Source organism: Bombus pyrosoma, linkage group LG16, assembly GCF_014825855.1.
Source record: "Bombus pyrosoma isolate SC7728 linkage group LG16, ASM1482585v1, whole genome shotgun sequence".
NCBI lineage: Eukaryota > Metazoa > Arthropoda > Insecta > Hymenoptera > Apidae > Bombus > Bombus pyrosoma.
This window is the reverse complement of record NC_057785.1, coordinates 5837567-5851936: the sequence shown is the minus strand read 5'-3', so window position 1 is coordinate 5851936 and position 14370 is coordinate 5837567. Positions and strand designations below refer to the sequence as shown.

General features: G+C 33.4%; 1 protein-coding gene and 1 long non-coding RNA gene across 5 annotated transcripts; one reads left to right on the top strand and one right to left on the bottom strand.

Moving 5' to 3' along the window:
• Positions 1-393: 393 nt before the first annotated feature.
• On the bottom strand, positions 394-4233 carry LOC122576558. Its single transcript, XR_006319793.1, has 3 exons — positions 3956-4233; positions 3678-3807; positions 394-1595 (listed from the first exon to the last, which is right to left on the bottom strand). It is a non-coding gene; the product is annotated as an uncharacterized LOC122576558 (long non-coding RNA).
• A 670-nt stretch (positions 4234-4903) lies between these two features.
• On the top strand, positions 4904-13704 carry LOC122576550 (sterol regulatory element-binding protein cleavage-activating protein). 4 transcript variants are annotated; one of them, XM_043747010.1, is made up of 13 exons: positions 4904-5906; positions 6315-6497; positions 6574-6807; positions 6875-7055; positions 7141-7286; positions 7359-8451; positions 8549-8822; positions 8896-9962; positions 10047-10206; positions 10265-10448; positions 10523-10662; positions 10737-10948; positions 11087-13704. In XM_043747010.1, exons 2-13 carry the CDS (start codon positions 6382-6384, stop codon positions 11264-11266), a joined length of 3987 nt encoding a protein of 1328 aa, XP_043602945.1. In that variant the 5' UTR covers positions 4904-5906; positions 6315-6381; the 3' UTR covers positions 11267-13704. The 4 variants fall into 4 exon arrangements, with proteins under 4 accessions (XP_043602945.1, XP_043602944.1, XP_043602946.1 ...); XM_043747009.1 differs by having other exon boundaries at positions 4904-6000; XM_043747011.1 differs by having other exon boundaries at positions 4905-5739.
• The last annotated feature ends 666 nt before the right edge of the window (positions 13705-14370 follow it).

The following is a 14370-nucleotide window of genomic DNA, read 5'->3' as shown; positions in this document are numbered from 1 at the left end:
TGGAAGATCAGATTTCACCTCGAACAAGTTCAGTAAATGGGCTTCCTCGTGCAGCAGATTGCACGGTTTCTACAAGGCATCAAATCTTTCTACCCTTCATGGGACATGAGAACGATCATTAAATTTATAATATTGTAACTTAGATATAAAATATAATAATATATAAATATAATAATAGTCGAGATAGTATTATATAATAAAATATATAATTTGAAGCTATAAAGTGGCATTTAGAGGAAAATTCATTTCTAATATTCGGTTAAACGAATAATTCCCTAGCTAACGTGTATGTTGAATAATATGTTGTATATATAATTATATATATTGTTGTAGCAACGTTATATCTATAAATATATATTCTATACGATAACTGATTCCATTTAGAAAATACGCATTTCGGCATTTTTGTACGACTCATGCAACTTGTTGAAATAAATAAAAATTATAAATTCACGTTCAGAAAAGATACGCCATGGTCTATTTTTACTGCGACGGCCTCAAATGTAATCAATTCGCAAACATGCTTCGACTTTTCTGAGGATAGACAACCGAGAAGTAAATATTTTGTGAAGATAGATTAATAGTGAAATTTTTATTTCCCTGGAATGCATGGAATATCAGCAGTGAGAAATCATCTTGGCTTTGAATGAAGTACAAGGATTCTATTTAATGAAATAGATAGCGGAGAGATAATGTAAAAGATTTGTTAACAAGTGGCGAATAAGGTCAGTCATGCATATCAAAGCTAATTATGATGATTTTGTATGTAAGTTCAACAATGTGATATAATATGGGTTAAAAGGCAAGCCTGAGAAGCATAGAACTTTAATTACTTTATTGCCACATTGAAATGAACATGTGTACCACTTTATCACGATTACGTAATTAGTAAATTACATTATTTTGATAGAAAGAATACTGTGGTAGGGAGAACCAAGTTTTAACACTCTCTGGCTTTTTTATTCTTATTATAAGAGAGATTCTGAAGCAAGATTTGCTAAGATGGAATATTCCAGCATTCAACTAGGAAGAAAAATTTATTTCAAAGAGGGGACACAGAAATCAGTGTCCAAAAATGTAGAACAGCTATAGATGAGCCAAGTCATGAGGTACATGCGTGACACGAAATTCATATCTGTCAGTCATGAAGAATAGCAGATAACCTTCACACTTCAAACTTATGCCCATGAAGACTCTCGCAATCAGAAATTTTCCATTATTGTTAATGACAGCAAATATCCAAATTTGTTTGTTATCTGAAGCTACCAGCATCAGGAACTATGTCATAAGTATAACTGTAGGATACTGCAAAGTATTTTGATGATAATAGTGATCCTTCTTAAGTAAGGGACAAAGGAAAGTCCATAATCACAAATTTCATAATACAGATGCAGTAAAGAGCTTCTTACAATGTAAAAGTAAAACAATTTTGAAGGTCTCTTTGTAGAAGATTCTTTGACACACTTGCTCTGTGTCTAGACACTGTCTAGGTGATAATAATAAATCTCTTCAAGCAGAGAACAAAGAACTCAAGAGTGGAAGACCATTGGGGGCTGCTTCACTGGAAAGTTTCATTCAGAGCATCTTTGAGAAATCTAGAATTGAAACAGTATTAAAAAACTTATTTACCTCTATAAAATCTTAATAACTAAGAGGTAAAAAGAAAAAGAAGAAAGACAAGTCTCTTAAGCTTTTCTCCCTGAAATATTAATTCTGAAATGTTGAAATGAAAAATTTCATTTAAGATATATTTGGAGAATCTAAAATTGAGAAAATAGTAAAAGCCTTAGAACTGAAAGAGCCTAAACTTAGTCTAGATCTGAAAGAATCTTCCAAACTTCTAGAGTTAAGTGCAATTTAAAAATGTTGATACTTCTCTATCTAGAAATCATGTAAAACCTGAACTGTTAAGAGACAAAATATCCTATTATAAATTGTTTTAAAAATGTTGACAAAATAGAAGCAGATAGTTCTAAATATCTAAACTTTTACAAGAAAATTATACAAAATTATAGATAAATCTTCTAAGTAAAAGAATATAATTGTAAAATAATATAGAATTCACGCCGGCTGTTGTATTTCTGTTTTAAATGACGATATTGGGTGGATGAGCTCGCAAAAATAACTAAGCGGCTGCGAAATTAGATGGCCGCAGTCCATCCAGAAGGCTGTCCAAAAAGCTCAAAGCTTCGTAGGCTGAGCAGTCTGGCTCAAAACTGTGCAGCACGTGTTCGTCGTGTAACTTTTGACCCGTTTTGGTTCAAAATTGGTAAAAAAAATTGAGAAAATTTCATCTTGCTTTAAAGCGATTCGGGAATTCTCAGATAAAACTAGAAATCTATTTTGAGGTTTTAATTTGTTTCAAGGTCAGTGAGAATTTTTGGAACTCAGTCAGAGCCTTTGGGGAATCTTTTCATTAGGAGAAGGAATCTTTTAAAATATAATACTCGTTTAGAAATTTTAATACCGTGAAATTAAATATATAATAAATAAAATTAAAATTGAATTAATCGAATTTTGCAAAAATTAGAATTTTTATTTATACTAAAATCCTAACAAATTTTGAAAAATATCGAGTTATCGAGGAAGAGGAACAATTTTATCTTTTGAAAGAAAGAAACAAGATCAATAATAATGGGCAATTTTCTGAAAAATTCGGATCTTTACATGAAAGCATTACATTACATTATTGTTGAAAGATAGAGACTTTCCTTTCAATCATTTTTCTACCGATGATGAAAAGCAAAATCAAATATTTGGATTATTTTACGAACGTAATATAGTTTGCATGACTATCGGGGAATTTTTATTTTTAAAAAATTTGCGGTGAGAATCGATTCCTTTGCTTGGACTGAGCGTCAAGTTAAAGCGTCGAGTGTCCAGAATATTCTGTACAGCTTTATCCAGCGTATTCTCGTTCAAAGTGCAAATCACTTTAAAATGCGATTATTCCGTTCTGAATGTGATGGCGTTTCTTAATTATTTGTAACCTTTTCCTTTTTTAATAATGTATTAAACGTAATTAAAATTTTGTCTTCTAAAATAATAAACATAATTAATGATCAAATTTAAACGATAACAAGTAACTTTAGTCCAGGGAAGAAATTGAATTTTACTGTAACGATAACAATTTATATCTTTCAATATCTTTATAACTTTTCAAAAATATATGCAAGTTTAAACTAGCAGTTGGATTCAGATTTAAGATCAAAGATTCAAGTACAACATTCTTCTTGCGCAATCCTGACAAATGATCAATTTTTTTGCACTGATTAAAATCTTATTTTCTCCATCTCTCTATTCTTTATTATATCTAAAAAAAAATTAATTTGCATCAAAAGCTAACGCTGAATACCGAACTTCACGGTCGTGATTAACTGTAAAATATTACCAAGACAAGATAGAGTAAACATAATAAAAATGCAAATATGTCTGAACGACCTGTTGTAATTGGCGGAAAGGTTTCTATTGGCGCAACAATCTTTCTTTTTATAACTAAGGTATTAAATACGTATCAAAAAATACATACAGAAATAAAAATTTTTTTTAAATATTGGGATATTATACATATTTATATAGCTTGATTATTTTGGAACTATTGCAACGTTATAATATCTCCAATACTGCGCACGCATACATTTCTACTCACACATAAAAAAAAATTCAATTAGACTCACCAATTACTTGGTCCTACGACAATGCTTTCCATTTTGTTAAATTAACGGTTGCTTTACTCTTCCTACTTCTTTCCTACTTCACTCCACTTAGATTTATTCCCGTTATATTGCCGCAGTAGTTGAATTAAACCTAGAACAGACAAATTTACAGCGTTAGATGAAAAATAAATTTAACGTGTAAAGCGTCAGTGATGTTCTCATACGAAGTAACAAACATTGAAACGGAATAAATTATCGATACTGTTTGCGAAATTATAACATTTTATACAACAGTATACCTTTTAATCACTCTTTGAGAAAGATTTATAGTAATTGAAGTCACTTTCCTGTATAATTTTCACAATTTCGTGCAATAAAACGCGAATTCAAACCGACCGACGCGGAAAACGCGGAAACTACTAGCGCCACTTGCGTTCTCCTCTCCAAATAGAATTTAAATTCGAAATAGGTACTATATATCATACTATTCTCTTTTTATACATTACTCTTTATTTATTTTATATGAAAATTTGTATAATAAAACATTATAGACACAATACAATTTAACTTACGTACTTTTGGCTATGAAATTTATATAACAGAATGTATAATAATATGAATAGAATTTATAATAAAGTATAGAAGTATATATAGCCTAATCTATACTTGGAAGTTTAAAAAATAGACAAGTATGTTTTGTAAGTTATTTTTAATATACTAATAACCTACACAATTATCGTCTAATTAAATAAATCATTTTACTGTCCTTTAGATTCAAATATCACTGATTTAATTCGTATTATATGTTGAACATGTACACAGCTACCATATAAATCATTTAATGTAAAAATTGTGTTAAGAACAGTAATAAAACCAGAAATTTATTCATTCTTTTTCACGTTATGCCAAACCGGAGAATTAATACATTTTCTGTCTGTATGCACTAATAAACAAGTACAGTGCAAAATGTTAATCTACCCAATCTATTAATATTAATAACAATATTTGAAATGCGAGAATTGCTTATTGACGATATCATTTCAAAATTATATGTTCACAAAACTTTTTCATAATGTTATAAATACTTCAATTTTTTTAAATTTTATAAAATTGTGAGATCAAGATGATGAAAAAATATTAAATAGGTACTAGCACACAGTATTAAAAAAAAAAATAGAATTTGATAATGAAAATTGATTAGATAAATTGCAAATGAAATGCTGTCTTGATGCAACGTTTAGTCCTTGATGGGTTGAAGAGGGTGGAGAAAAGAGGTGGAGAAAAACACGAAGCCAAGAGAATTGGTTCAGTTTGTCGACGGTCTCATTCCACAGATTTATCAAATTTTTTGTCACGTGCGTGGCAAAAGGCGCGAGAGGGGCTCAGCTGGGCTGCATAACATTAATGCACCTGCGATTGGTCGCCAGTCGGAGGCTCGACCGGATCGTTTAAAAATAAATTACCACTCTGTGCAGTGTCGTTGCGGGTTAAATTGAAACCGGCCAGTGCACTCAGGAAATTTACGCCGGCCGTGTTCGGGTTCTCTGGTTACACTCATCTCGTTTACGAAGTCGTTTCTCGAGCATCGTCGTGCTCGTACTCGCCTCTGCTCTCCTTTATTCGAGAAATGACGCACGATTCAAAGCACGTGTGACTGATTCTTGCGCATTTTACGTCGCGTTTCGCGTTATGAGATCAATTTCGACTATCATCTACACATATACGCGCAACCACGACGAGCGAACCTAACCTCAAAATCGTTCGAGCTCGTATCTGTATCTTTATAAAACTACAATTTCTACTGGATTATCTGTTCGATTTTACTGAAAATAAAGTATGATAAAGGATATCTTTCATCGCACTAATAGTGTTTTTTTTCATGCGTATAAATTATTCGCGTGGAGTGCAACTTGAAGAATCTTCTTTAGCATGGTGCTAGAAGAGTGATAATGTACATTTTATAGTGGATTTATTTTGTGTGGAGGAAGAGTCTCGTTTTCATTTGTTACTGTGTCGATTATTCGTCCGACAATGTAAATTGAAATGAAGAGACCGATCTGAGAGAAATGATATAATTAGTGTGGTACGCATACGTAAGTGATGTGCAACGTCGACTTGTTTTCTCGTCGTGTCCAATCATCGTTTTATTCGTGCCGCTTATTGCGTCACGGATTTGGTTCGACGAAAACGCATTTGCTCGTCGCAACCTTGCACGCCGTGCATCATTGAACCTTTCGTTCCTCTAAAAATGTGAATTGAATAATACGTCAATTGCGTAATGTCGTTGATAACGTAAAGAAAAATACGTTGGACGTTTTCTTTTTCTTTTCTGAAATCATTCCCTGTAAATGTTTACATACACGTATATTTGATTAGATATATTCAAATTATTGCGATTATTATTATATCTCTATATTATTATGAATATCATTTCTTATGCTTCAATAAGTCCATGATACATTGTATTTAAATTATTGCGAATTTCCTTTTAACAAGTATTATGAATGTCCTTTCTTGTGCTCCAATAAATCTATGATCTCTACTGTATTTAGTTTATTGTGAATTTCTTTGTAGCAAATATTATTATGAATGTCTTTTCTTTTGTATGCATATTATGCACTACTGTACCTATCATATCTTTTTTTCAAATGTTCTCAGGTCATATGCTAATAATATGTATATCTACATGATGTAAGATATGTTTGTGAGGCAACCTTAAAGTGAAATGTTTCGTAGTTTACCAGATAGGGTGGCGGGGCTATATTATGCCCATGGCCTGTTTTGTTCGTCTCATCCCATTGCAATCATTTCATTGGCAATCTCGATTGTATTGCTATGCTGGTTAGTAATACTACTTCATTTGTATCCTACAACAAATAACAGGAATTAAAAAATAATTGTCATTTTTTTCCTATAGCTCTCCTTTGGTTAATTTACCAATGCCTGGCAACGTGCCAAGGACAATAATTAACCATACTATTGTACCTGAAAACAATACAGAGAACTCTGTGTTTTATGTGCAACAAGTGGTATTAAGGGTTGGAGTTATACCATGGACAGAGGAGTTAACACTGATGGATGCTTTTAGAGGTCCACTGTATGAAGTTTTTAATCTTTTAGAAATCATACAGAATTATCAGCATCCAAAAACGTAAGTTGTTTGCTTTTAATTGACTCTTTGAGTTATGCTGTGTCTTTATTGTTATTATTTCTTCTAGATTAAAGACACTAGGTCAAGTCTGCTTACATATTGAGGCAGTTAAAAAAAGAAATGGCAAAAAGTCAGAGGTTTTGCCAGAATACAATTGCTTGGTTCTTTCACCTGCAAATCTATGGCAACGAAGTATTGAACTGTATGCACAAGATACAAATCTTATAAATACTATATATTCGTACCAGGTATGACAACAGTGGATTGAATAAAGTCCAGAAATAATAAAATATCCAAAAAGATTTGCTTTAATTATAAAATTATGTTTTACAGAATCTACAAAAAGGTAAAATTAGTTTAGCCGAAGTAATGTTTGGAATGAACTTAAAAGAAACTGGAATTAAAAGATATCCAATTCGACTTAGACAAAGGATTTTACAATATGCAGTAACTATTTACTTAAAGGACTATGACCCTGAGTAAGTAATTAATTGACAAGTGTAATTAGTTGACAATTATTTTTCATATTACTTGGTTGATTTTATTTTCAGGTTTATAAAAGGATTACAACATAGATTGAAAAGTTACTATCATCTTCATCAGACGCAAAATGATAATGCTACTTACATTCCAATGGATGAAACATTGCATATTCTTTATCCTGGTGAATTTAACTATAGTGACTTTTTCCCCCTGATGATGACATTTTTTGCTTTGTTTTTCTATGTTTATTTCTCTGTGCGTAAAATAGAGTTAGTGAAATCAAAGATTGGAATAGCTTTTAGTGCAACAGTAACAGTGATAGGTTCTTTGTCTATGACTGTGGGTATTTGCTTTTTTTTTGGCTTAACATTGAGTTTAAGTGGAAAAGAAGTGTTCCCATATTTGGTGATTATAGTTGGGCTAGAAAATGTGTTGGTATTAACCAAAAGTGTAGTGAGTACTCCAGCACATTTGGATGTGAAAATACGCGTTGCTCAAGCCCTCTCCAAAGAGGGTTGGTCCATTACCAAAAATTTGCTTACAGAAGTAACAATCCTGACAATTGGATTGTTTACTTTTGTGCCAGCCATACAAGAATTTTGTATATTTGCCATTGTGGGATTAGTCAATGATTTCTTCCTGCAAATAATGTTCTTTTCAACAATCCTCGCTATCGATATCCGACGGACTGAGTTGTCTAATGAAACGTCGAAGTTTCACTTGCCCAACATACCAACTACGCGTAAGCAATTTACGACGACCATAACGAATAGAAAACCAAATATTTTCCGATCAAAATCTCATCCGAGATTAAATGGTTTATCTAGTGGCCCGACGAATGTCATAGCTCCAAATACACAAAACACTCATACATTTGGCAAAATTCCAAAACGTTTACGTCTAGTACATTTCTGGGCAAGAACTCGAATATTTCAGCGTGCCTTTATGGTATGGATGGTTGTCTGGATCAGCATGATCATTTACAATTCTGGCATTGTTGAACATGTTATACATCTAAGCGAAACATTAAAACCAGAATCAGATATTGATGGATACACAGTAGACAGGTCTCAGTCCTCGAGCAATTACGTCGAATTAAATACCATGAAATCAGTGTCAATTGCTTCTGCAACCATTGCTCCAGATCATTTGAACAAACAGGTAATTTAGAGACCATCTTTTTATTTTATTTTAAACGCTAAACGTATGGAATTTCCAGAACATAAACTTTAATTTACCGCGTTTTTTTATACATTAGGGTGATTTAACAAATAATATTACCGATGAATTGAATAAATTAAAACCAGTGGAATTCCCACCTTGGAGTCGTTTATCGCTTTATCACTGGTCTTCGATCCTTTCAATGTACAACATCTCTGCCGCCGGTGGACGTATAATTGTATTACCTACTATGAAACTGTCTCATGCTGTCAGTCCGCAATTAGTGAAACAAATCAGTAATCCAAATGATGTACAGCATTTTCAATGGCAGAGTTTTGCGACTGTCGCCTTCGATCCGTTAGATTTCTCAGGTAAGTATATATAACATAAAAAAATGATCAATACAATTAACGACACAGTCATTCAATTAAAAATTTATTACAGATATGGAATTACTAACAAGGTCAGAAAGTCGAGGATTTAACGCGGATGCTCCTTTCATTCCCTCCAGTCCGATGGAAATATTTTTAGCGACAGTGCTATGTCTCATTAGTATTATTGTCGTCACCTATACAATGGTTGTCCTCTATAGATGTATTTGCTCGAGAAATTACGCCGAATGGCGAGCAAGTTGGTATCAGACAGAAAAGGCACACGATTCAGCAACACAATTGGTTTTAGAGGCATTACCCCTAGTACTTGAAGGTCACGCTCAAGAAGTAGAATGCATCGCTACAGACGGCAACACCATAGCCAGTACCTGTTTAGCTGGACACATCAAAGTGTGGGATGCAACATCGGGTGAACAGTTAATTCACATAGATAGAAAACAATTCTTTAGTAGTCCTAATAAAAACTTGAATCACACAACGCCGGACGTGGATGAGTTAATGTCGGATTACGAAAGTGGCTCGCCACCTTCGAGAGGGGAAATGGAGAACACTAATCCGTTTGGATCGTACTACTGGCCAGCGTCGACTGTCCACTGCAGAAAATCCTCTCCTGGATTATATAATATGCACAGAGGGCAAAATGATAATAGAAAAAGGCATTCAATGGGAAACACGCTGGACTATGATTATCAAATCAATGAATTTAGCTCGGAGAAGAAGAAAAATAGTCGTAAAAGTTTGGACAACGCTTACGATCTTCCAGACTTAAAATCAGCGATAAATATCAAGTTTACATCGGTGAAACAGTTCCAAGCACAGCAATATTGCGAGCAAGGATTCGATTTTGGTGACCAATATAAACATCTCTTTGAGGAACATAATAGGTCTATAGACGAGCTGCAGAATTCAGGGAGTTTAGAACAATTGTGCATTCCTAGTGTACAGTTAAACTCGTCCGGTGTAGTGGACAATGTGACTTTTGTGAATATAGATAAAACTATGCAAATCTCGCACGCAGTGTCTCCTATTTGGTGTATGGACTATCAGGAGAACCTTATAGTCGTGGGTTGTGCAAACGGCAGTTTAGAATTCTGGGAAGGTACTACAGGTAAATTTAAGGTGAATATTACAAAAAAATCAATATCAATATCAATATTAATATTTTAGAAAATAACAAAAATAAAAATAAATGAAATACTTTAGTGTTTGTTCGATGACGGATCAGGACTCGGAATATCCGTCGTAAAATTCATCGGCAGTAGAGTGGTGGCAGCTAAATTAAACGGTTCCATTGACTTTCTACAATTAGAAAGTTATAGCGAAGGTCAACAAATTGACTGGGGCTTTACCTCCTATAGAAGAAGTAAGTTCATTTGTTACTATTTAAATACACTGCTCTTTACACTGTTACTTTTTTTTAGCTCACGTCAGAACAGGAAGTGCTGGCTCACCTATGGATATAAATAACGTCATGCAATCCGAAGAAGACCTTCGCTGCATGAAAATTAGCTCTCATAAAGCACACCAGCAAGCAATAACGGTGCTTGACAGCGAGGGTGGTCGAGTTTTAACTGGTAGTCAGGACCACACTCTTAAAGTATATAGGTATGTATCTTTGTTTCATGATTTCTCTGAAACGTTCGCTAGTTACGCTTACTTAATTTCAAATTCAATTTCAGGCTGGAGGACCAGTTGCCATTGTATACCCTCCATGGTCATTGTGGCCCCATATCCTGTCTATTCATTGACAGGGTGAGTCCTATGACGTCCGGCAGTGGGTCTCAAGATGGCCTTTTGTGTGTCTGGGATCTTTTAACTGGTACTTATATTGTATACTAGATAGCGAATCATAACTTTTTATAACAAAATCATATTTTTATTTTTTGTTCGTAGGAACGTGTATGTACAGTATACAAGCTCACGATGGTGCTATAGCCGCTATTACGTGTTCTGTGTCGTACGTGATAAGCATTGGTACTGATGAGAGGTTATGCGTATGGGAACGATTTCAGGGACACTTACTACATGCTCTTCCAGCACACAGATCAGCGTACAGTTTACAGTTAGTCATGTTAACACATCATTTACTCATAACCAGCAGTCAGGTATGTGCATATATTCTATTCTAATGAGATGAAATTTTTATTAGTTTAGCAGCTTTCGTAGCAACCCTTGCCACGTAAATATCGTGTGGATAAGGTTCATGAAAATATGAGACATGTTTGCAACTTGTACGATTTCAGGGATCACTAGTAGTTTGGGACGTGAGGACGGGAGAGCCTGTACGCGAAGTGAGACTGGGTCACACAGATAGTTGTATTTTCGTAAAACAAATGTTAGCGTTAAGAGATAGCGTAGTGTGCGATTTCGGTCGACAATTGCGGATAGTCAGGTTCCCGTTGGTTTCTGATAAACTAGATTAAGATCTGTATATGCACCATTGTACATAGCTCTGTTTCGTTTCTTATTTAATTTTAATATTTGAACAACGTTCTACCATTTATGGAGATATAGATTTTTACACGACGTACATTTTACATTTGGAAATTAGACACACACTTTTAATATGAATTTTTTACACCAGATTACACCCGTCATGATCGTCGCCTTAATACATTTGTACCCTATCGTGACAGGTAAAGAGAAACGTGTAGAGTATATAAGTATACTTAACCCTTTCTATGAACCGCTACGAAAAATTTTCAACGATTCTCGAGATGGTTTATGTACATTTAAATATATCGCTAAAGGCAATGATACACGATAGAGATCATATTTTTAGATAACTAAACAGAGAATCGAATAACTTTTGATATCTCCGTTCGTTGCCTAAATAACAAATAAAAAATATGGCTGTGCTATATTTCGAAGCATCCAATTTCTTTCACAGCGCGATTTATGAGCATTCTCATAAGGGTCGTTTGTTATTTTCCTTTCTATTTAAGCAACTTGGGAGTAGATCCATATGCGAAACTGACATTTTTGATTGTTAAATCGGAGCTGTTAAATACAGATATGTGCTGGGATTTCACTTCTGTATTATGCAAGCGTCTAGACTGCGGATATTTATACACTTATAAGAAATTTGAGGGCAATAATGTATGTCGAAGATGTATAAAATATCCAAATTTATTATGTAGATTTTTCTATTATATAGGTTCTATTAATTATTAATTATATTCATAAAAGTATGAATCTGCATAAATGTCTGCAGTCTGGAAATACCGATTAGTTAGTTCATAAGCAGTACACTTATCGGTTTATTATAGAGGATCTTTCAACTCCAAGAGTTTTAAGAATCAATGTATTGCATAACAAGTGTCTAGCGTACGACGAGATTTCATTCTGTCTCTATGCAATTTTGTTACACGGTCTAAGAGTGCCTTTATTCAGTCTTTGTTTAATCTAATTAAATATAAACGTATTTTCGTAAGGGGCTGTGGAAATGAATAAAACAAATCACAATCTTCTGACGCTTGGCCCCTCGACACGACGTCAATGGAGGCTTGCAAATTTACAATTATCTAGAATCGTACATTGAATGTTGATTCATTTAGAGCATTGACAGAAAAGTATGTAATTTAATTTCTCCTGCCAAGAGTCTTTCGGAACTGTTGAATTTAATTTTCAAGAACCGAGCTCTTAGGCTGGAAGAATTGAATATTTAACATCCTATGTATTAAATCATGTAGTCTTGTTTAGTTTTAGCGATCTATTTTTATAATAAGAATCATTACTTTCGAACGAACGAAAATGGGTCCTATTTTGCATACATATATAATATACATATGTATCACCATAGAAGATTTAATATGTAAAAATTGTCTTCTCCGCTTCGCGATTCGCTAAGGTTCGAAGGATGTCGCCAATGTTTTATTCTTCTGAGAGGAAGTTGTACAAAAGCGTTCGAATCAAGTCCAAGTGTAAACTTTGAAATATAGAAAATTATTGTTGAAGAGAGCGTTTAATGTTACAGAAAGGGTTCCCGGCCATTAGCTGCATATACGTTTGAAGGAAAATTTCAGAAGCTTATTTTAGATTTAAAAATATGACGCTTTTATTGCTCGCAAATTATGTGATATACAGACTGCAGATTGTATACAAACTTTTATTGTTACGACCACAATTGAAGGAATGGAACTGAAACAGAGATTCGTTCCACTTACTACATATTATAACAAATAATATGCTTCAGATGTTTTATATATAATATCGTTCTTAATCTATTTATAGTTAATTCTAATTACTTTAAATTTTAATAGAAGCATAGAACTTTGAAGTCTAGCGATACGTAGTTGTTATTTGGACTTCCACTTGTATAATGAAACTCTGAATAATTTATCAGAAAGATGCGATCGTATTCTTAAAATATGCACAACAACTTCCACATTTCCAGTTAATTGCCAGGGAACTCTGGTTAGGTTTCGAAGTTTGGCATGTGTGTTATGAGATGAATGTTAAAGATAGCGATCTATATGTCTTTAGACTGAATTGTGTGGCGGTACGTGTCAACAAATTTCGTTTTACTTTTCTGATACAAGTTCAAGGCAATTAGCGTTGGGTCATGCGTCTATTAAAAATAGAGATATATATTTTTCTTAACCAAAGTTATAAATCATATCAGAGATCATGACACGTTCATATTCATAGAAGTCGTTACGCGAAAGGAATAAAAAAAAAAAAAAGCAAGGATAAAAGAATTGAAAAAAGAAAGAAGAAGATGCTTCTAATGACACAGTTGTCTGGCTAACGTTTCATTTAGGATTTCGCGTGATTTTTATATTTATTTAATTAATTTAACATGTGCAAATATGTCGTACACCAGATATACCGTTCTTAATAAATTCTCACATTTACTACACCTCGAGTTACCTCTAATATCCTGAATGAACTCGTCGCATGATTGATCAATAAGCTATGAATAATTATATAGATTCAGTTTTTCCTCATCCTACTCGAATATTGTAGCAAATACTTTACACTGAATATTTTATTAGAAACTGCAAGTTTCTCATGAACGCTTCAAAATTCACAGTCTGTTGATCAATTTCCTCTATCCTTTCTCTTTCTCCTCACTAAAACAGATAAATTATTAATGCAGTTTATGTAGTTTTTTTTTTTTTTTTTTTTTAGGAAGGAAATCTTTACTATCTTTTATGTGTCATTGTAATGCCAAAAATTCCGCGTATGATGGAACTTTCCTCCAGATAAAAATTATACTATTGTAATGTGTAATTAAGCTTCTTGGGAGATCAATAGGTGATAGTACAAGTGTAGTATAATTCCATGATCAGACTACGTGCGTAATATCGTTCAATGACATATTATGGACCGCACCATATTTTGTAATTAATATTCTTGATAATAAGACATACAAATATTGGTTTGGCAACTAAGTGATTGCGGATTTTGTCATTACCAGCTAATGATAAAATCCGCAATCACATAGTTGCCAACCAAAATCTCAAGTAGCAAACTAGCTTTATCGGTATTAAGGACAATGAATATTCAATAGGAAATAAATAAC

What these genes read in the sequence shown, in the direction of transcription:
- LOC122576550 (XM_043747010.1), top strand. Translation starts at nt 6,382, where the DNA reads ATGTTTCGTAGTTTACCAGATAGGGTGGCGGGGCTATATTATGCCCAT. An exon ending in TCGATTGTATTGCTATGCTG is followed by an intron (nt 6,498 to 6,573) that starts GTTAGTAATACT and finishes TTTTTCCTATAG; the next exon opens with CTCTCCTTTGGTTAATTTAC. An exon ending in CGATCCGTTAGATTTCTCAG is followed by an intron (nt 8,823 to 8,895) that starts GTAAGTATATAT and finishes AATTTATTACAG; the next exon opens with ATATGGAATTACTAACAAGG.